This window comes from Electrona antarctica, assembly GCF_951216825.1.
Source record: "Electrona antarctica genome assembly, chromosome: 18".
Taxonomy (NCBI): Eukaryota; Metazoa; Chordata; class Actinopteri; order Myctophiformes; family Myctophidae; genus Electrona; species Electrona antarctica.
In genome coordinates, this window is record NC_136799.1 from 12,589,916 (window position 1) to 12,611,227 (window position 21,312).

Here is a 21,312-nt window from a genome sequence, read left to right on the forward strand (position 1 = left end):
TAAAGCCTGTATGAAAATGACCATAAACTAAACAAGCTGGTCTGCAGACGAGCGCAATCTTTCACTTGAAATTCATGCGCCGCATAGCTTTCTTGGACCCTGTGATGTACAAAAATTGAAAACCTTATGATAATACTCCAAATGGTTTGTAATCAAAGGAGGGGACGCATATATATCAATGCTGTCCAACACATTAAAATGAGTCATTGTAACCACTGCAGCCTCTTCCTTTGGCTTCAGTGTAACTCGCTGCTTGAGTGTTTTTTGAGAAACCAAAACAATAAAGCAGCACAAGGTTGCCTTTGGCCAGGACGCACATAAGGCAACAACTCCCCCTTCAAATGACATTTTCAGACCTGATCCCTTGCACGTTGAGTGATACAGTAGATTGATATGTACGCGTTGTGGCCTACTGTTTGTGAATGGAAAACTGTTTACCTGGTGTATGGGAATATAAGGCCCTGACCTTGAATGTGATATTGGTGGTAACATGGCGTGGACAGGCCTGGGCCGTGGCTCAGCGGTCCAGGCACCTTGGCTGGTAATCCAGTCTGGCAGTGTGCCGCAGGTTCGACTCCCGATCCCGACGGCCTTTACTGCATGTCATCCCCCCATCTCTCGCCCCATTTCCTGTCAGCCTACTGTCTGTCCCTCCATAAAAAAATATAAAATAAAGGCGAAAGCCACAAAAAAAACATGGCGTGGACTGCCAATCATGTTTGTATAGGTTTCATAGGCGTTAATTACGAAATAGGAGTTAAGAGAGTTAAGAGGTTTCTACCTAACAGCAACGATATTCTTCTACAGGCCAATCCACTTTGTTCTTGGTATAGATCATATGACGATGTTGGGTTTATTCCAAATGTATGGTCAGCTATGTGTATTGCTGTATGGGTAGCATATGTATTTCCATGTGGGCCTTTTGGCCACAGCGTGTCTAATGGGTTGATTGATTGCACTCTGTGTCTTCAATCAGCCTCATTTTGTCATTTCCATTGGCTACCACTAATGGTGGCTAGTTGCCTATTATCCCATTTTGGGCGGGAACCCCTTTTGGTGTTTATTTTTTTTATTTTTTTTTATGCTTTTTTTTGTGGCTTTTGCCTTTATTTTATATTTTTTATGGAGGGACAGACAGTAGGCTGACAGGAAATGGGGAGAGAGATGGGGGGAAGACATGCAGTAAAGGCCGTCGGGATCGGGAGTCGAACCCGCGGCACACTGCCAGACTGGATTACCAGCCAAGGTGCCTGGACTACTGAGCCATGGCCCAGGCCCCCTTTTGGTGTTTTAAACATTATGTTATAATTTAGCTATTGAAAAATAGCAGATCTACAAGCTCATAGCGCGCCACCGAGTGGCGCGCTACGAGCTTGTAGGTCTGCTATTTTTGAAAAATCGTGAAAATATTTATTTCAGAAAACTGGAGGATTTAGAAGAAATCTTTTAAATTTCGAGGTCAGGCCTAAATGGGTTAAAGCCAACATGGAAACATGGAAATAGTGCTGTGCCAAAATATATCTTTGGCTCACGTTGTCACGGTGACACACATTTCTCACTACGTAAATAAATGCCTTTAATAAAGGGCTTTTCTGTTACGCTGGCTTCTCGCACCTGGTCCACTGGTTGCTTTGAGTCAAGACTGCAAACGTTTTCATATTCTTTGACTAGTTTGAGCAGATATACTCACCAGTTACTGGGATAGGAGGGGAAAAGTACATTATGAATTTACCACTTTAGCCATTATTTAAAATGAAATTAAAATGAAAATAGCAGATCTACAAGCTCTTCAGCATTAATCAATCATAAAGATTTACTTTGGAGCTTTGGTTTATTAGCACGCTAAGCAACGAATGGGGTTTCCTCGAGGAGTTTCATCCAATTCCAGGAATACGTTTTATGACTGGAACGTCTTAGTCAATCATTACATTTTCAATAGACCCCACACACTGCATTTTTTTTTAAATGTTTTTTTTTTTTGTGGCTTTCGCCTTTATTTTATATTTTTTATGGAGGGACAGACAGTAGGCTGACAGGAAATGGGGAGAGAGATGGGGGGAAGACATGCAGTAAAGGCCGTCGGGATCGGGAGTCGAACCCGCGGCACACTGCCAGACTGGATTACCAGCCAAGGTGGACCACTGAGCCATGGCCCAGGCCCACACACTGCATATTAAGTGATAGAAATGATGTGTAGCCTGCCAGCTAGTTCAGGCAGACACTCCAGAGGTTTACACGCATGCACAGCACTATGTGGACGTATTGTGTCAAGCAGCTGAACAATTGGCGGTCTATTTTAGCTCACCTATTGTTATAGATGTATTACAATTTAGGCATCTAGCAGACGCTTTATCCAAGAACTAAGAACGTAACAGTGGAGTATCTATGTAAACTATACATACTATACTATATAATATATTATACATGTGTACTATAAAGTGCTATGACTACATAAAGTGCAATTCTAGAGCTGTCTACGTAACAAGCTATAAGTCTGTTTAAAATACTATCTAAGTCTACATAATGTGCTATCTAAGGGGCTAGGGCAAGTGCTACGGGCCATGGTGGAGTCTGAAGAGGTGGGTTTTCAGACTACGGCGGAAGATTGGGAGTGAGGCTGCAGTTAGTGAAGGTACCTCCAAGGGTACGATCATACTTGTGAGATATGGGGGGGCCATGCCTTTGGTTGCTTTGAATGCCAGCATCAGAGTTTTGTATTATATCTCCTTGCTTGTACAGTCAATGGTTGTCTGCTAGCAGGGAGTAATGTGTAGCAGAACCTGAATGTCTAGATCAAATAAAATATTCACACTTTAGATTTTTATAAATAATGTTTTCAAGGCAAAATGGCTTCAGATCTGAGTCTCCTGGGGTGGCGCGTCTGAAGCCTGTCCTGGACAGGAGGACTCTCTCAGGACGTAAAAAACAAACGCACACTTTTCTCTACATCTGTTTGTGTGAGTTATCTGACTGAAATATACTTAACAGCTGATTGTTGAAAACATGATGTCACAGCTAAACAGTGACTTTTAAATGACAACATAACAAAAAGGCTATGTTTACACTTCACACAAACAATGCTGGTTCATTAGTCAACATAATTTCTGCAGGGGGAGAGAGAATGCTTTGTGTGAGTTTAGCCCGTTTTATGAACTCCCAGAGTCACTTGCTGCTGGTTACACGTCCTCTCTGGAATGTTCATCCACCTTTCTCACACTCCACGAGACGTCTCACTCCCTTTGCGCTCTGCATTACAACAAGCAACGCTGTGAGTGAAACACACTTCCAAGAGCATCCGTTAACTCAGGGAGAAAATACAGTAGACAATCGTTTTTCACCGTCTGGTTCAGGAACCACCAGTCCAAATGGACCCTTAAGGGTCTATAACTCTGAGCGTTGGTAACTCTGAGTTACAACTAGAAAAAGTGCTCCTCGGGGCACAGGTCTCCAGCAGGATAGGATCATTTTTGGAAAAATGTCAAGTGGCATTTCTTCCTCAGCCTAATGGGAATATATGCATGCACAGTTTCACCGCAATCAGAATTTGGAAGCCAATCTTAGCCAAGCAGGATGGAATATGAGAAATCAAACGTTTTGATCATATGACTATAGAGATCATGTGTACCGATTTGCGTGAGATAAAAATCTGAAGGAGTAATATCCAAAAATGTGTTTAAGTCGGCCTCCTGGTGGCGCTATAAAGAGCAGATGTGAAAAATGCAGGTCAATGGTTTTTCCTTGGCCTCTAAGGAGTGTGCATACAAAGTCTTACACAGATCGGTGTAGTCATAGGTAAAAACACAAATGGGCCAGTTATAGCGCCCTCATGACGCTGATGTGAAAATGTTCAAGTGGCATTTCTACTTCGGCCTATAGTGGGAACGTGCATGCAAAATTTCCCTCAAATTGCATTAGGGTCTAAGGCTTATCAAAGAGGGGGACCTTGAAATTAAAAGGCTTGAGAGTCAGTGCAGTAGAAGATACAGTAGAGGCCCAGAGATGCACTGCACTTTTGCAGCAGAAAAGCTTTAAAGAAGGCATACTGTAGACTCTGCAGAGAAGTTCACACTCTGGTGCTTCTGCTCACATTGTCAGTAATGTGAAAAGAAAGTTAGTTTAGTTTAGTTTATTTGATCATCTTCACAGTAACAAAACAGCTTATTTGTTAACACACGGTTACAGTACATAACCAAAAGGAACTGGAGGTGGTCAAAAGGAATAGGCTGAAGCTAAAAGCTTATAAATGCCTATCCTACGAACATCAAAATAAAAAATCCTCACGTGGTTACAGCAATTGAAGGAATTACAATAAACAATCCAAACAATTTAACACCACCGTCAAGAAGATTCACAACCAATTGACGAGAACCAACGTCCAACACCATACCCCACCCACCCCCGTGTCACCATAGAGATCCACCAGGATCCCTATAAATTAATTACCATAATCATCATCATCATCATCATCATCATCCTCATCCTCATAGGTTAAATATGTTATATACAAATTATCTTATGATATACTGTATTTAGCCAAAAGGATATGCTTGAATAGTATCTTGAATCGAGAGATGTGTCTGCTGTGTTTCACATCCTCGGTCAAGCCATTCCATATTTTTACCCCACAGACAGAAATACACATGCTCTTCCGGGTGGTGCTAACACAGGGTTGTTACCTGCTGCACTTCAAAATAGAGTACACAAATACAAAAATAAACCCCTGTTTAATTGACTGTGAGGAAGAGGCTGGTCAAAACTTCGGACACCTCTTGGAAACAGACAAAAAACAAACATGCAGAGACCCAGTTGAGTGCTCCAGTAATTCATTTGGTTAGTCTATTTTGAAGTACACAGGCAACTTTATTTTCATATTGTCCTACCGCTGAACAATGAGCCCTTCTACTCACAACTTGGCTGAAGTGTGTTGGAGTTCTCGTTTTATTGACATTAATGTGTCTGTAAGCTAACTGAAGCCTAGTACAATTAAATGACAAAATATCAATATTTCAAATAATTTTCCATAAACCCTCTGCACGTTGGCGACCAACGTACGGGGACATTCAGTCATTGTTCTGCAACTGGGCCCTAATTGAAAGCAAATGTACAACATCATCGACATGTACTAGTATTCTGTCCCTGTGCCCAGTGGGTCGCTGGATGTTTAGGTTTTAATTCACATTTTAATCGGAGTACTCTGGTCTACTGGCCAACAGGCTCCCCATGATTACAGCGAGGATAATTGCTGCTCTTAACTATAAATGTAACGACGATGACCTTTCCATGGAAACCATTCGAGCTGAACCTGTGTTCCAGTTTCTTTTTTAAAGAACGGTATAGTGGACGTTTTTCTTTCCACCATACATTAGTCCGTGAGCCAGGACCCCAAATCTGGGGTCATCTGTACCAAAGGGCTGAATAAGTCTCATAGTGATTTTTGGGAAGGTATACATCCCTAGTGCTAGGAAAAATGTGATAGCATTGTATCTGTGGTAGCTTTCTGTGTGTTATCACTCCATTTATAACCACATGCCAAAACACAATTTTCCAAATCCGAATGGAGCATTCTTCTTTTGGTTGGCCACTGCAGAACAGATCTAGGAAGTTAAGCTTGATAAGTCTTTCTGTGTATATCTAATGACCGCCGGTGCATGCTGGATCAATGTTCTGCTGAGTTCTGTGGGAAGACTTTGATTTCCTTGCGGAATTGCAGTTCCGTGGACCTCTCAAACCTGTTCCAAGTTGACATGCAAAGGCTCCGTTGTGCTCCCCTCCACCCCCCAACCCCCCCCCCCCCCCCCCCCCCCTCCCTCAGCTTAATTTATTGTCCTTTTTTCCAAAGGTAGGACTGTATCTTCTTCCTGCAGGGCCCCAGTGGTTTACAATGCATGGAGATGATGTTCCTGTCGTATTTTGAGCTCCTAGTCAATCTAGTGAATAGTGGTCTCTCCGCTGTCGGAAGATTTGAGAATGAACATATAGAGCGTTGGATCTTTGCGTTAAATCCTGCTCATATGTAATGGGAGGATGATGATTCCAGCAGGCCCGGCCCGGGCACTGCCTGCTGGGTTCTGTGATCCAACTGAAACCCACGTTCATATTAGTTACCTCTGGGGTCAGAGGACGCTTTGGGGACAGAACTTTTGGTATGATCAGGCGTCCTCGCCTGTGCTGTTTAGACCCATTTGGACCTGAGGCCGATTCTACAAAATGATGCCTTCTAAATCAGTCGTTCTCAAAAAGGCTCGTACCAAGGATACCTACATGTATTTGGCCACAAACCCCCAGTCTGAAAATGTTTTGTACCAGGGACCCCCGCCAGAAGAGAAGATGTGAGATGAATTTTCATGTTCAAAAATAGACATTGTCCTGCATCAGATTATATGTCCCTATCCAAAATCAGGTTCTCCAATAGCCTCTTCTGTCTTTGTGGCGACTTTGTGGCGACTGTGACTCAGGAGGTAGAGCAGGTCGTCCAATGATCCATGGGTCGGCGGTTCGAATCCCGGCTCCTCCTGTCTACATGTCGAAGTGTCCTTGGGCAAGACACTGAACCCCAAATTGCTCCCGATGTTCTGGTTGGTACCTTGCATGGCTTCCACCACAATCGGTGTATGAATGTGTGTGTGAATGGGTGAATGTAATGCACATCTATGTAAAGCGCCTTGGATAAAGGCGCTATATAAATGCACCATTTACCATTTGTTTTTTTTAGCAGCTGAACCAACTGAACCCCAAGTTCATAGCAGCTTGCAGCACGGCACGGATTAATTGCATACTTGGCCTGAGAAATAGTTTTATTTTTTAGTTACTGTGCACAAACAGGACTTTTTGAGGTGTCTTGTGATCAAGAGGTTTGTGCTGTGTGTTACTGGTGTCTTATCCAGTCAGGCAGTCACATATCATATTTGTTCATGGGCCAAAAAGCGGCAGAAGATGTTGACTTGCCTGTTGTGTCAGGATGAAATGAATCAGAACATGTTTATGTTCCGTGCATATGCAAAGACTTGTTATAATAAATAGGTTTAACACTATAATCATACTTTACTTCAGCCCCCATGGTATTGCATGTCTAAAAAATGTGTTGAAACAGCAACAATAGTCACAACACATTCCATTTCTGTAAATGTTCAGTGGTTTGTCAGCACTTGAAGCACGGAAAAGAAGAATTAGGAAAGTTGGACGAAGCCATATGTGATCTCATTACCCCACACATTTTGTTGGGGCAACATAGTATGATGTCATATCTCTTTTAGGCAGATATTCCTGGAATGTTGCTTTTTACGAGAGGCAAATGGACTGCATTTCCCCTCAAGTAGCCCTCAGACAGATTTGTTGAGGTTGGCTGTTGCATGATCTGTCTGTGGGATGCCTCCTGGTTCCAATCAGCGCTTTCCAAAAATAAAGACAACTAAATTCCAGAATGTCCTACGATTAATCTCTCGCATGAATACTCCTCTCGCATATTTCTTAATTTATGCGTGGGTTCATGAATCTTTGCGAGTTCTTAACAAGTCACCGAGAATCAAACTTTTCCCGAGGAAATCATTGGGAAGTAATGGGTTTTCCATGTCATTCAGAGTGCACTCTGCAGAATGATGCTGTTGACTCACATTAGTGTATTTCAATTAATGTATTTAATTTGACAATTTTTCACTTTTTTTTGTTGCTGTACTAATTCCCAATGTATTCTAGTCCCTTGTCACTGACTGTTCCTAGAGAAGGCACAGACAATCACGTCTCTTCCGCTACATGTGACACCAAGCGTTGCGTCAGAAGCGTTGCAGGTAATGCATGCAGATGCGTCAATTTGCCATGTTGTCCAGCGGGGTTGTTGGTAGTGCTGCTTGGCTGGCAAGTCATCCACGGCACTTCTTTCCTATTAGTTGATGACACATTGGAAGTGTCGCCACAAAACGCTGCAAGCAGACGCTCCGCCCCCCACGCTCCCATATAGAACGGAAGTGACAAACATCGGGGGTTGTGTCAACACTGAGGCCTTTTCTATTGAGTATGTTTTTATGGTTTACAGCGGGAGAGCCGCCATGGCGTTTTCAGTTGGGAAATTTCCGATCCGGAGACCACCATGGGTCCACAATTGTGTGACCATTAAGCATCTGTTACATCGAGACGATAGAAATGGAACCATTTTATTTTTGTATATCTTTGGGTACCCCAATCTCAAATTAAAATCTCCCAGTGTTAATTTAACTCTGAGAGTGGACAGATGGAACCAAATGGACCCGTAACTTCCGTAAGTTGTCAGAGTTAAATGCTGAGAACCAGGGCATTAGAATGCTGATTCGAATGTGGAAATGACCGGACATAAGACCCAATAGTTTGCTTTCCTCTCCGTTACATTAGAATTCTACTACCTCCTTTTAGTTTTTTCGTATTTTCTTTTAACAAGCGTTGATTAGATCAGCAGATGCATTTGCGGTATACCTGATTTTAAATGCAAGACATGATAAAATGCACAAGCGAACATCGCACGCATCAGTGCAAACCCCACAAAACCATTCCATGTGCAATTTGAGGTGACATACTTTTTCTTTTCTTTTTTTACTGAACTAGATTGATGAGCGAGAGAGAACCTGGTAACTTGACAACATCGATTATTTCTCAGAAATTCTACATCTTTGCTACATTTGAAGAATTGCTTGTCAGCGAGATTCCAAAGTCCTAGGTATAATTTTGGTTTCCCTTTTGGAAATAAATACTTGGACTGTCATTATTCAGAGCGAACGCATCAGATTTTTAAGTGCTCTCGGGCAGCAGAGAATGTCCTTGTCCGTTGTGTATGTCACTGTCCCTCAGCGTACTGTGCTGTGTGGACTGAGTGGGGCATTGACCTCACGTCATTTTGGGGTTCCGATTATCGGTATTTAAAATGTGTGTAGCATTGTGAGCTTGCAGATCAGCTATTTTCGGCACACAGAAACTGTCGTACGAATACTATCACTTAAAATATATGTCAACTAGTTTTATGTGAATAAAACATGATGAATGAATGTGTGAAAGACACAGGAGTGAATACAGACAGTATTTTTGTCTGCAACGACGTGGTTATAAGCAAGTTATTACGTTCTGAATTTTATTACGGAGGACCAGTTTTATTTTGATTCAAACCTACATTAGCAGGGATGTACAGTACAGCTTGTGCTACATTTCAGGAATGTGAAAGCAGTGATATGCTTGTGTCAAAAAATTATAATAATGTTTTCACTAAACTCAAAATAATCGTTATAATCATTTTGGCCATAATCCTGCAGCCCTAGTCACGTTTTTGCCACCTTGGCTTCTAGTTTATTTTGATGAAATGACGCATCTGTCCCACTCGCGGTTAGATGTCCTTTCTATCTAGAAAGGCACAAGCATACCTGTAACAAACCTGTAACAGAATCTGACAGTCTGGTATCTCAGCTGCTACCAAGGTTTCTCTCTTCAGGGCTTACAGTACGTCGAAAGCATGTCACTGTCAGGCAGAAACCTCCTATCTCCATATTTGAACTTTTTGATAGTAAATGAATGCCCTACTTGATTTTACAGCTTCACACACAAGAAGCCGATCCACAGCGACGCACTTTGAGCTTGTAGATCTGCTATTTTTGCTATGGTTTTAAATTGAATACCGACAAGTAACAGTTGGGACGCTAGTCAGTGCTTCGCCTGCCAGTTTCCGTCCCCTTCCCCCTCCGTACTACTAGTAAGAAGTATTAGGCGCCCGCGGGGCGGAGCATTCTCACGCTTCTAGTACAGCCTCCGGAACAATTCAGCCAACCAACTTGCTAGCATAATGGTCTAATCATTAGACTACGGATCCTGCTGCCCGGGTTCGCCTCCTGCTGCCGCAACTATTTTTCCAACAACCGTGGACTAGATTTTCTGCCGATAAAGTATAGTTTTAGACCACGACGGAGGGGCGCCGTCTATACCGAACTTGAGCCATGAGAGAGACCACCGAGCACGCAAAAGCGCACGAGTTGCCATGTCGAAAGTTGCGAAGTTCTGTAGAGCCGACTCGGCCCCGTTCGAGTTGCGACCCAATATGGACAGAATAGTAAATTATTACCCCCCTAAGGCGATACCAACACCGAGCAGCAGACTATCCACCGCGCTTGGAGGTGGGTGCGGGGGCCAGAAGAACGGGGAGGCGGGCGCAGGGAGTGCACAGGAACTGGCACGAGAATAACTGAGTCGCGTTCGGGACAGAGGCGATACGGTGCTGACTGCTGAGACACGGACTGTGAAGAAGGAGCTAGAAGGCCGTCTGGCACATAAACTAGGCTCCTTATGTGTGTTAATATAACCTCTCAACCAGAGGAAACAGGCCAAACGTTCCAACGTCTGATAGGAGAAGCAATGGCCAACAAGACCCATGGGGGGGAGTAGTGACATTTACAGTAAGATGTAGTAGATCAAATGATGATGATTCTCCTCTCTTTTGGCAACAACGAGAAATATCATTTCCAAATGCCATCAAATGCATTTCCAAATTCCTGATGTAGCATCAACATAAAATGTGCATGTGAGCCAACTGTCTTGCTTTTTCTTTTTTTGTTGTTTTTACTATTTGGAGTGCTGCTATTTCCACCTCATTTTGTGGTTTTTATATTTAGTATTTCCAAACGCATCCGAGCGTCACAGACAAACAAAGCCCAGCCACTTTGTGCTGACTTACTTGGCCATAGCGGTGGTGCATATAATTTCATTAGAGGACTGAGTCTGAAGAAAATGCATCTAGCTGTAATAAACTATGACCGTAAACAACTGAAGCACCAACGAGTTGCTTGCGTTTGAAGACACACGTCACACACCTGTAGCATCCAGTTCGCTTACACTAGTGGAAAGCTGCCAGCTTTGTAATGCTGACCTGTTCAAAAGAGGTTGTTTATGATTTCTGTTTATGTCCTCTCTAAACTGTGAACGACTGGGTAATGGTCCTTAAGTTGTGTAATTAGCGATAGGTGGGAGGTCAACTGTACTTTGGGCCTCTTTTAGCGCGCATCTGGCTGCCAGATTGGAGGTTAGCGCCTGGGTTGTGGGAAAATGCCACAGTTCTCAGAGCAACGTACTGTACAACGTCTGCAAAGTAAGATCTGCAGATCTGCTATTTTCGGTGCGCGACAGACACCAGCATGTAACTACAGTACAAATCAGGCTTTATTCCCACGATGAGAACATCATCAAAAGCCAATACAATGTTTTGTATCAGCATTGCGAGCATGTAATCTTGTCTATAGTAGTTAGTGAGTTATAACTGATTTGTTAAAGCAAAGTTACTATATTTACCCAGGGTAACTGGACTAAGCATCAGATACTTGTTTACTGCCAGGCCCTGCTCATAGAACATTTCATGGTAGTGGTTCAGTGCCTTGCTCAAGGGCACTTCAGCGGTGGTCATTTTAACGTGCCGGTCCGGGGATACGAACTGGCGACCTTCCGGTATCAAGACCGCTCCGCAAACCATTCGGCCACCGCTGCCACAACCTCAGCTATAACGCTGAGGATTTAATGCGATGATCACTGTTATTTTCCAGTGTTGTAAAGTAACTAAGTGCATTTACTCAAGTACTGTACTTAAGTAGTAGAGTAGAGTTGTAGATTTTGATGAATACAAAGCATAGAGTAACCACTTCAGTATATATTTCGGCCATTTGAAAATAGCTGATCCACTGTGATCAGCTATTGTGTACTTTTGCTTTTGGTACATTTTATTACCAACACTATTGTACTTTTACTCAAGCAAACTTTGAATTCCGGACTTTTACTTGTAACAGAGTATTTCTACATTGCAGTACTTACTCTTTCCACCCCTGTTGTCTTCCTGTCAGCTCCAGAGCTGTCCATGGGCAAGCAGGAGGCCTTCCACGTCTTCAGACGGGACCACGAGGACAGTCTGACCATAGAGGACAACAAAGCCGTGCTCAAACAAAGGTCAGAGGTCATTCATTGGGCACTTCGTTAGCTACCCGTGTTCGCCATACACCAAATGTCTTCGCCGAAAACTACAAGCTCGGGCCGCGGGCGTTTTAGATCGGATATTTTCGCCAAATGTTGGACGCTACGAGAGGGAGAGGGAGAGAGAGAGCTCCCTAAAACACTTCCTAAAACAAGCAAACTCTTGCTGACGTTAACAAGTTATTTCTTTTTAAGGACAGGGATCAATGGGATTCTTGCCATCATTGCACCTGTTAAAACAGTTTTTTCGGTCAGGAACTGCATTTTTATTGCAGCAATAGGTTCCTTACCATATACAGTAGTCATGAAATGAGAAGGTGAAATAACATGATTTGATTTGCCAGTCCTTCACAGAGGCGCTACTTGGGTTTGAAATGTCGGTGTGAAGTCGTTGCAGCCAAGCCACCTTTTTTTGATTGATTGAAAATTTTATTAACAGTTTGCAGAATTACAGTACATTTCAAGCACAAACTCAATACAAAGGCTGTTAACTGTGAGTGGACGACCCAATTAAGCATTACACTTGTTTACAACAGGGTCCACCATGTTCAATTCATCAAAAAACCCAGATGTTTGTTTTGACATTTTCAGTAGCCACTGTCCGACAAATAGTCAAAATCGATAAGCTGACATTTGAGCTATTTCTGAAATGTGGTGAAGATGTTTGAAAGGCAGACGTCAGATTGAAAGTGGTTAAAGAACTCATGTGAGAGTTGCATTTAGGTACCATAAAGACTGATAGAGCCGTCTGAATCTGAAAACCGTTTTTCAAGGAAACATGCAAGCATACTTTCCAAAAATGAAATTGATCGAGCTCTGATTCAATTCAGTAATAGCCTATGTGGGAAAACAAGAACGCGTGAAAATATGTTTTCATGTGGAGTCAGCTTTTTCCAAGAGCTTGATCTGTCAATGAATTTTCTTTATTTTTTTTCTTATTTTTTTTTGGTGGAGGAAAGTAACTAGTATAATTTTGAGGAATTTGTACTTTACTGGAGTGTTTCCAATTTCCACTACAAATTACTTGAAAACCTGAGTTACTAGTTATTTTGTAGATTTGGATTATTATTACAAAACACACTAACCACTTCAGTACTATATACATTTATACTATATACAGATCGGCTATTTTCAAAACATGCTTTATACATTTTGAACTTGTGAAATGGGATATTCTGCGCAATGAGTACTTTTACTTTAAGTACTTTTGTACTTTTACTCGAGTACATTTTGAAGTCCGGACTTTTACTATTTCTATATTGCAGTATTGATACTTTTACTAAAACAAATGTGAGTACTTTTTCCGATCAATGTTCATTGGCTGATGTTCATGCTTTCAGGTTTGCTGAGGCCAAGGCTCTGGGGGAGCACGTGAACGAAGCCAGAGCCAGAGTCAGTAAGTCACCTAGCTTTCCCGTCGAACACACAGCACCACAAATCTGAGCTTCGCTTTCATTGCTGTACGCCTAGCGTGAGCCACAGCATATGGACTCAATGTAGGAGCATTCTTATTGCATTTTCTTAATTCCCTCTGGGAGCACTGCAACAACGCATGCAACCTGCAATAATGGCCGTGTTTAAAACAAATATATATTATTCCCAATTGTGTCCTTATAGTTTCTCGCACGTGAACATTAAAACCGGGAAAGCAGCTGTGTAATTTTATATTATTTATAACCACTTTATTTTATACTTTGGCTATTCAAAAATAGGAGATCTACAAGATCTACCCATGAGCTTGTGGATCTGCTATTTTTTGAGTGGTGCAACCACTCCCTTACGGAGCTATGTGTGTGGGTGGCTGGGTGGGTCTGAGCACGAAAACAGCATGGTTGTTTTTCACCACCTGTGCGCAACCGAACACACACACAAACACACACACACGCACATATTAACTGTATATATGATGATTTTGGGTGTGCCAGTACAGTACAGTACAGTGACAGTACAGTACCGTACAGTAGAGGGTACAGTAGATGGACCCCCATCGTGTGGGTAACCCCAGAGTTACCCACGGTAACTCTGTCATTTCTCAACCGTTTCGGACGTGGGGTGGCTCGCCGGAACCGGCCCGGCCCCATGGCTGCATTCCTGGGGGTCTGGATGTTCCAGGGACCCCCCGGGGACTCCCCGGGGACCCCCGGAGACCCCCACATGGTAACTCTCTCATTTCTCTACCGTTTCGGACCTGGGGCGGCTTGCCGGAACCGGGACGGCACCCTGGCCGTGGTCCTGTGGGTCTGGAACTTCCGGGGACCCCCGGGGACCCCCACAGGGAGTTGCACCACTCACTTTTTGTTTTTAATCTGGGATTTATATTTGACTATATAAAAATTTAAATATATACTATATATATATTTACATTTTTAACTCAAATCTTTGCTTCTGGGGTTCAAAAAAATATTTTGAGATGGTGGTCTGCGGCCAAATATCATTTTAGGGGTCCTTGACATGAAAAAGTTTGAGAACCACTGACATAGAAACATATATTTTTTCAGAAAACTGTCTGGCATCGGGTCTTAATGGGTTAAAGGAGCATTCAGTGATTTGGGTGATTTGGAAAACCACCCAGTCCACCCCGGTAACCAAATGTGCACATGCACGCTCTACAGTGGGGGGAAGTTTAACAGGCCAACAGCATGTGCACCAAGGCCCGCCCCCACTCGATCATGATTGGAGGAAGGCCCCTCTCATCCTGATTGGATGAAGGCTTTGCCACCCGCCACCAAAACTGAAACTAGGGTTTTTTGACCCCAGGGGCTCACTGGGGACAGGGAGGAACTCCTTATATGGTCAGCACACTCTATAGTAGGGAGGATTATCCAGAAAAAATGAAAAAATAAGTGATATTTGAATTAAGTCAAATCACTGAATATACCTTTTAAGCGGAAACCATGGTGCATAATCTGGTGTCCACTCGCTGTGAGTCGTTGTGAGAGACGGTAAACTATGTCTGCGAGCAAGAGCGTGTGAACTATGTACGTGCAAAACGCGTCCAGGAGGTTGATGGTCCACAGTGCGTGGTGTAAACTGCATTCCGGAAATCGCTCCACACACACTTTGGGAAACTGTGAGGGACATAAAAACTCATGATTTGTCATCATTACCGCCGGCATCATTATGCTTAACAGCAAATAACATTCTCTCGGTGCTAGTCTTTTTAGGAATGCTGTTTTTATTTATCCTTCTTTTAACCCATTTTGGGCGGGAACCCCTTTTGGTGTTTTAACTAAGCATTATGTTATACTTTAGCTATTGAAAAATAGCAGATCTACAAGCTCATAGCGCGCCACCGAGTGGCGCGCTATGAACTTGTAGGTCTGCTATTTTTGAAAAATCGTAAAAATGCGGCACAAATCTTTGAATATATATTCTTTCAGAGCAAACGTTTTTTTTATTTCGACGTCAGGCCTACTGTAAATGGGTTAACACGCAGGCTCTCCGATATAGTCTCTCCAGAGATCACCGGGGTCTACTACTACGGTACACCTGGCTGGAAAACCTTAACGGGTCCCGTTTCCCTGGAGCGCACAGAAAGTGTCGTTCAGCACATTCCACAACTTTTCCAGGACAGAGAGGGATTCTGATTTCCTCCCACCCCACTTCTTCCGATCCAGGTTTTACAGGCCCTGGCTTTTGGCTTTGGCTTTTTTTATTTTTTTGTCTTTACGAGCGCTCCGTAAGAACGCCACCCCTGCCTGTGTTCTTCTGGGTAATGTCCCTGACAGGTATGGGCCCCGGTCTGCCAGATTGAGGGGCCTGGCATCGTCCCCCCCCCACAGCAGCCTGCCTCACTCGCTCACTCACTCACTGCTGAACCATTCCAAAGGCTCCGCTCCAGAAGGAATCCACACCCCAGCGTTTTGGAACGCGAGGTCCTCTCTGGTGTGTCTGCACTACTGTGTGTCAACGCGTCGACACCGCCGCCGCTACAGTCAGTGCGTCGGCCTGTTCAGTGTTGTGTCGATTATTATGTCAGCGAGTTGTGAAAGGATCACCCCCGTACGCATTGGTGTTAATGACTCCATATCTAGACCTACAGTATGCCCACCAGTATCCCTGAAGTCCTCGCTGTTTAAAAAGCTGCTGTCCAGAAGTTGTTTTAATGTTTTAATATTTTTCTAAAGTCAAAATAGTGTGGTAAAACTATACCGGGACCGGGCTATGACAATTCTGCCTGTGGTGTTTTAATCGGATACATCCATGTGTACCATTTTTTTTTTGTGAGATTTGCACAAAAGCTGTAGGTGGAAGAGCAAAAAGTGTGTTTTGAAGAAAAGTAAAATCTATCCTGACGCAAATTGAGTGAATTTGCGTCAGGATGATTTTATAGCCTACATATATTGGTGACTGAAGATGTGCTAGTTATATAATTGTATTATTAATACTTAATAATTCTGAACTAGCACAGCTTCAGTTGTTGGAGGAGGTGGCCTTCCATTGGGAAATTAAGACCCTGGTCTCGGGGAGGACACAAGTATGTTGACAAGTAGTACTGCCTAAAGCCCATGAGCCCAATATCTCCCTTGACTCCGCCATGTTTGATCTCACCGCGCGGGAGAGCCATGTTGGAATCGTGGTAGGCTGACACGGAAGTTACAGATTAAAGCTCTACTTTATGTAGAAAAATGGACCTACCAAATGGACCTACAACAAGGGTCCATTTGGTTTCATTTCTTACACTTTCAGACTTTCAAATGGATAAATGAACAGTGAACACAGGATTGTTCTCACTGTGTGTATAAAGTACAGAGTCAGAGAAGCCTTCATGCGTCTCAAGTTCAGTTTGCTCAACGATCCGTCTTAATCACCGTCACGTTCCTTTCAGTGGACTGTTGAGAAACAAGGCCCTTCCTCCACCAGACTAGCAATAACAAATCATATCTCATAAATGATTTCAGCGCGTATAACGGGGAGAATTTTCCAGCGTGTCATCACAATTCAAAATATGAGCATGGTATTATTAGGGTTTGATCTGGTTTGCATCTAATATTGCAAGCTTAACTTTTTTTTTATATATAACATATTTTTTTCTTATTTTTCAGTTACTTTGCAATGTGTGTGTGCGGTTCATGTCAGATGCCAGTGAAATGGATCAGTTCGCCGCTCACCAGTGCTTTGGCGTCATTACTGCCTCATGTCACGCACAGCGGTTGAGTAGCGCTCAGCTGTCACCCGCTCACAGATGCCAGCGTACTTTTAAATTAGCACTGCTGGGAATCCTGGAGTGTCAGCGTCGGACTGTGGCGACTGTGAAGGTGCTGACTACAGACATACATCAGTAGGTGGTGTCTTATCAAACTAAAATAATCTATGACCATTGGCTTTTTTGTTTTTAATAACATTAACGCTGCGATAACCAGTCTAAAGAGTGTGTTAACAAGATCAGTACATGTGTAGTGGTTGGAGGATGGAGGTGGTCTCCTTACTCTTCCATTGAAACATTAAGACCCCATGGTGTTGGGAAGGTTTTTGTTTGATGCAATACCAGGATTACAGCTCAGGCAATTAGCCTGACTTTTCCACACAGGAATTTTAGTTAGTTAGTTATTAGATTATAGGTTTTAGTTTGGGTAGGGAGTCGGGAATCTTTATGTCCTTTGGGAGGTCATTCCACATTTTGGTGGCAGCATTTTTACCCATGTTTATGCAGAATTTTGGGGGAACGGGGTCGAATGATCGAATGACCCCGCGTCCACCAAGATGTTTTTTCCTTGTGTTTTCATAATGGGAGTGCAGAGTTCTTGGAAACTCCAGCAGCTTAGCGTTGCGGTTGCACTGGGCATTCACCATGTGCTCGCAGGTGCAGCGTCGTGCACGCAAGGTGCTTTTCCCTGGCTAAAATATTTTCAACTTTGGCGCCTGGAAGTGCTTTTAGGCGGTGGCTTGGTGTTTTCAGCCGAGAAACAAGCCCAGTAGACACGGTGCCTTAGTCTAGTGTTTTAAAGACCAGACCCACTGAGAGATGTGTTTGTTGTCTGTGTTCTCCCTCGAGCCAAGTAGTACTGCCTAAAGATCATACGTGAGCACAATATCTCCGCTTGTAAGCAGTTTGTTCGGATCTCGGTGAGGACATCAAACTTATATTAATACAATAACACGAGTACATGCAGGTGGTCTCCCTACTTTTCCATTGACATGTAGCCCCACCTGAAGCTCATACTGTAAGTCCATAATCTCCCCTGGCCAAGGGGCCTTCTGTGGGCGGGTAGATGTTTGGCTTGATTCGAATCCCAGATATAGCCATTGCAATTAGCTCCCTCCGTCAGGAGAGGACAAACTACTTACGCATTGCAGCTTTAACTTTTCAAAACCTAGGCTTTGGACATACAGTGTATTGTGTGAATTAATGAGAGAAGACACTTAGACTTGCTGCAGCCCACGCTATGCTGTGGTAGACTATTTTGTGGGCAAAGATATATAGACATTTTGGTATATGAATTATTCAATGAGCCAGCGGGGAAAACAGACTAGAGCAGAAACATTTGTGATGCTGTCACATGTTATTACAATGTTAACGGCATGGGAGCCACATTTTTCCTAGATGAGAGGCAGTGTTTATAGTGGAAGGTAGTTGCCTTCTCCTGGCTGGAAAAGTCGTGCCATAATATATTTAGCTCAGTGTGTTTCCTCGCGCACCGTTTTTCTGGAAGACCCGCTCGGAAATTTTGCACTACCTATGGCCTCATGGTTAATGTAGAACATGGAAAGACTTAGCATAATATAGGCAAAGGCTTTGTGTTGCTCCGTCTGATGGATGTGCCCAGCGTGAGGGGTCAGTGGCAGGGGAGAGGCGGGAGGAGAGAGAGGCGGTACCCTGTGGAGACCGGCGGTGCCTAAACACTTCCCTCGTTACCAGTATTGTTCTTGGCCGCCCGGTGCAGCATGGCTTCGGAATCCTGTCCCACCGGAGCAGCGTAGTATATGTTCCAGAACCCTAAGGTCTTTGGAATCCTGTCCCACCGGAGCAGCGTAGTATATGTTCCAGAACCCTAAGGTCTTAGCGTCAGAAAGCTCTCATCTCCGTACTCTAACTTTTTGGGCTCCTTTTTCGTCACCGCTAAACCCCTTGTCCCTAAACTTGTTTGCCTTTTTTTTTTTTTTTTTTTTACTATTTTGCAAAACATTTTTGAATAGTTAAAATGGCCAGTCTACAAGCTCACAACGTGTCAATGTAGATTGGGTAGTTGATCTATTCAAAAATGTTTTAAAAAAAAAAGAAAAGAAGTTTGGGGATAAGGGGTTTAGCGGTGACGAAAATGGAGCCCTTTGTGTTTTTGTCATACATTAAGTGCCCTGCATCACAAGTAGAAGATCGGCAAGCTTGTAGATCTGCTACTTTTTGCTATTTTTGAATTTGAATCCTGAAAAGGTTTTGGACATACAAGGTTTCCACCCGACAGAGGGATGTGTGTTTATTCAGACGGGAATCTGTGATGTACAGCACATCTTCTGTAGGCCTATACACAGAACAATCCTCAGTGTTCATCTGTCCTCAGAGTTCAAGCCGTGATTTCACCCTCCCTCCTGCAAGACTCTCTGGATTGTACAGTTTTAGCGGATAAGAAGCATACAGTACACTGTAGGCCAGTGGAGGGTGGCGACTGGGGTCCCTTGATGTCTTACCCAGATGTGCGTGGGGATTTATGCTGCGCTGTCCTATTCGCAGCGTCTGCTAACCTCTTTGCTGTCCCACCTTCATACCGTTCCCCCCGCCACTGCTGACCTGAGCTTATTTATTAAATGACGACTTCACCACTCTGCAACCTATCTTCATATAATTGGTCCTCACTAATGTTCATGGTAAAATAGCAATGTGTCTCATAGGAGGGCTGTGGGCACTTCAGAAACCCGCCTTCCAGTGACATCATCGTTAGGCAGATTTTTTCTAAACAAGATTTAAAAAAATATACCGTATTTAGATTTTTATTATCGCCTAAACGATGGCTTCCAGAATTGAATTGAATACAGAATTTAACTTTTCAGGAATAGAAAGCCTGCAGTTTCTATTAACATGGATTCCCCGTTGATGATGTCACTGGAAGACAGTGTTTCTGAACTCATAATATTTGCTACAGTCTGTTTCTGCCGAGAAATGTAATTAATTTGGCGGGCTGGCGGCGGTAACATTAGCGATTTCTCACCGTCAGTTTGTGCTTCATACCCATGAGTCAAACCGTTCAATCTCAAAATACAAATGAGCATAGTTTAACTCCCTGAACTCCTCGCCCCCAGCCCTCTCTGTAAATATACCTGTTGATGCTAATTACGGGTTTTCTACCCGTAATTTTATTATGTATTATAATGTATTACTGTGATACATTGAGTACAGTGGACCACAATGGAAACTGTGTTGTCAACACACTAGTTACTAATATAATAAAGTATAGAAACAATCTTAAACAGTGGTCGCCCATAATTATTATTATTATCATTAATACAAAAATGAAAACTAGTATAAAGCTAGTAAAGTATTATAAAGCACTTCTGACAAAACCTCTTAACGCCATTGGACCCTCAAACTGTCTGCTAAAGCAGCTAACTCCACCACCTCTCTCCCTCTCATGCAAGAATATATGAAGTCACAATACCAACTTTGATGTGGCAGTATTGCTTTGTTTTAAAAGTATATGGTTTTCTTCATTTCCTGAAAAAAAAATCAATTTTTCATTTACATGAAAAATGAAAATTTTGGAGGTTTCTGCGTGACAGCAGAGATCATCGCTGTCGGGCGGAAACCTTTTTATCTCCATATTCTAACTTTTTGTATTTTATCGTAAATTAACGCCATACTTGATGATACTACAGCGTAACACAAAAGCATCAAAAGTAGCAGGTCTGCAATAGATCTGCTACTTTTGATACCTTTTGAATCATGAAACAGTTTTGGACATATGAGGTTTCCCCTCCGACAGAGACGATAATATGGCATCAGTCCAGCTTTGTATGGGTGAGCTATAAACACCTCGGTAAGTTGCAATGTCCCAAGGATTTCTCCCTTGCCTGCAGTCGTTATGGGTATAGTAAAGTGAGCAGACACCAAAGGCCTGGGTGAATATTCAAAACCACTCGGGGCCATACCGTACGATGTGATTGTGTCTGTAATTTATTTGCACAGCTAATGTTGTCAGCTGCTCGTAAGAATGGTTTATGCAGCGTGCTTACCTTAACATGTGGTCCCAGACAATGCTCTCCTCGCTCAGAGCAAGAGCCAGCCCATGAGAACACGATGTAGACAGCAGAACCATTCGGTCCGTGTATAGCCTTATCCTCATGCTATGTTTAATCAAGTGTCCCATCTTAGGTGCTAAAGAATGTCTTATAACAGGGGTTTTCAACTGATTATGAACCAGG

General features: G+C 43.1%; 1 protein-coding gene across 5 annotated transcripts in view; it reads left to right on the plus strand.

The window, feature by feature from the left end:
* kif6 (kinesin family member 6) overlaps positions 1 to 21,312 on the plus strand; it is a 111,015-nt gene that overhangs the window by 60,689 nt on the left and 29,014 nt on the right. For all 5 annotated transcript variants that reach the window (XR_013792301.1, XM_079528381.1, XM_079528383.1 and 2 more), the window contains 2 exons: positions 11,832 to 11,934; positions 13,299 to 13,354. Coding sequence is in view for 4 of the 5 variants with exons in the window: in XM_079528381.1 (XP_079384507.1) it covers positions 11,832 to 11,934; positions 13,299 to 13,354 (159 nt within the window). In the remaining variant the exon portion in view is untranslated. The remainder of the gene's footprint in view (positions 1 to 11,831; positions 11,935 to 13,298; positions 13,355 to 21,312) is intronic.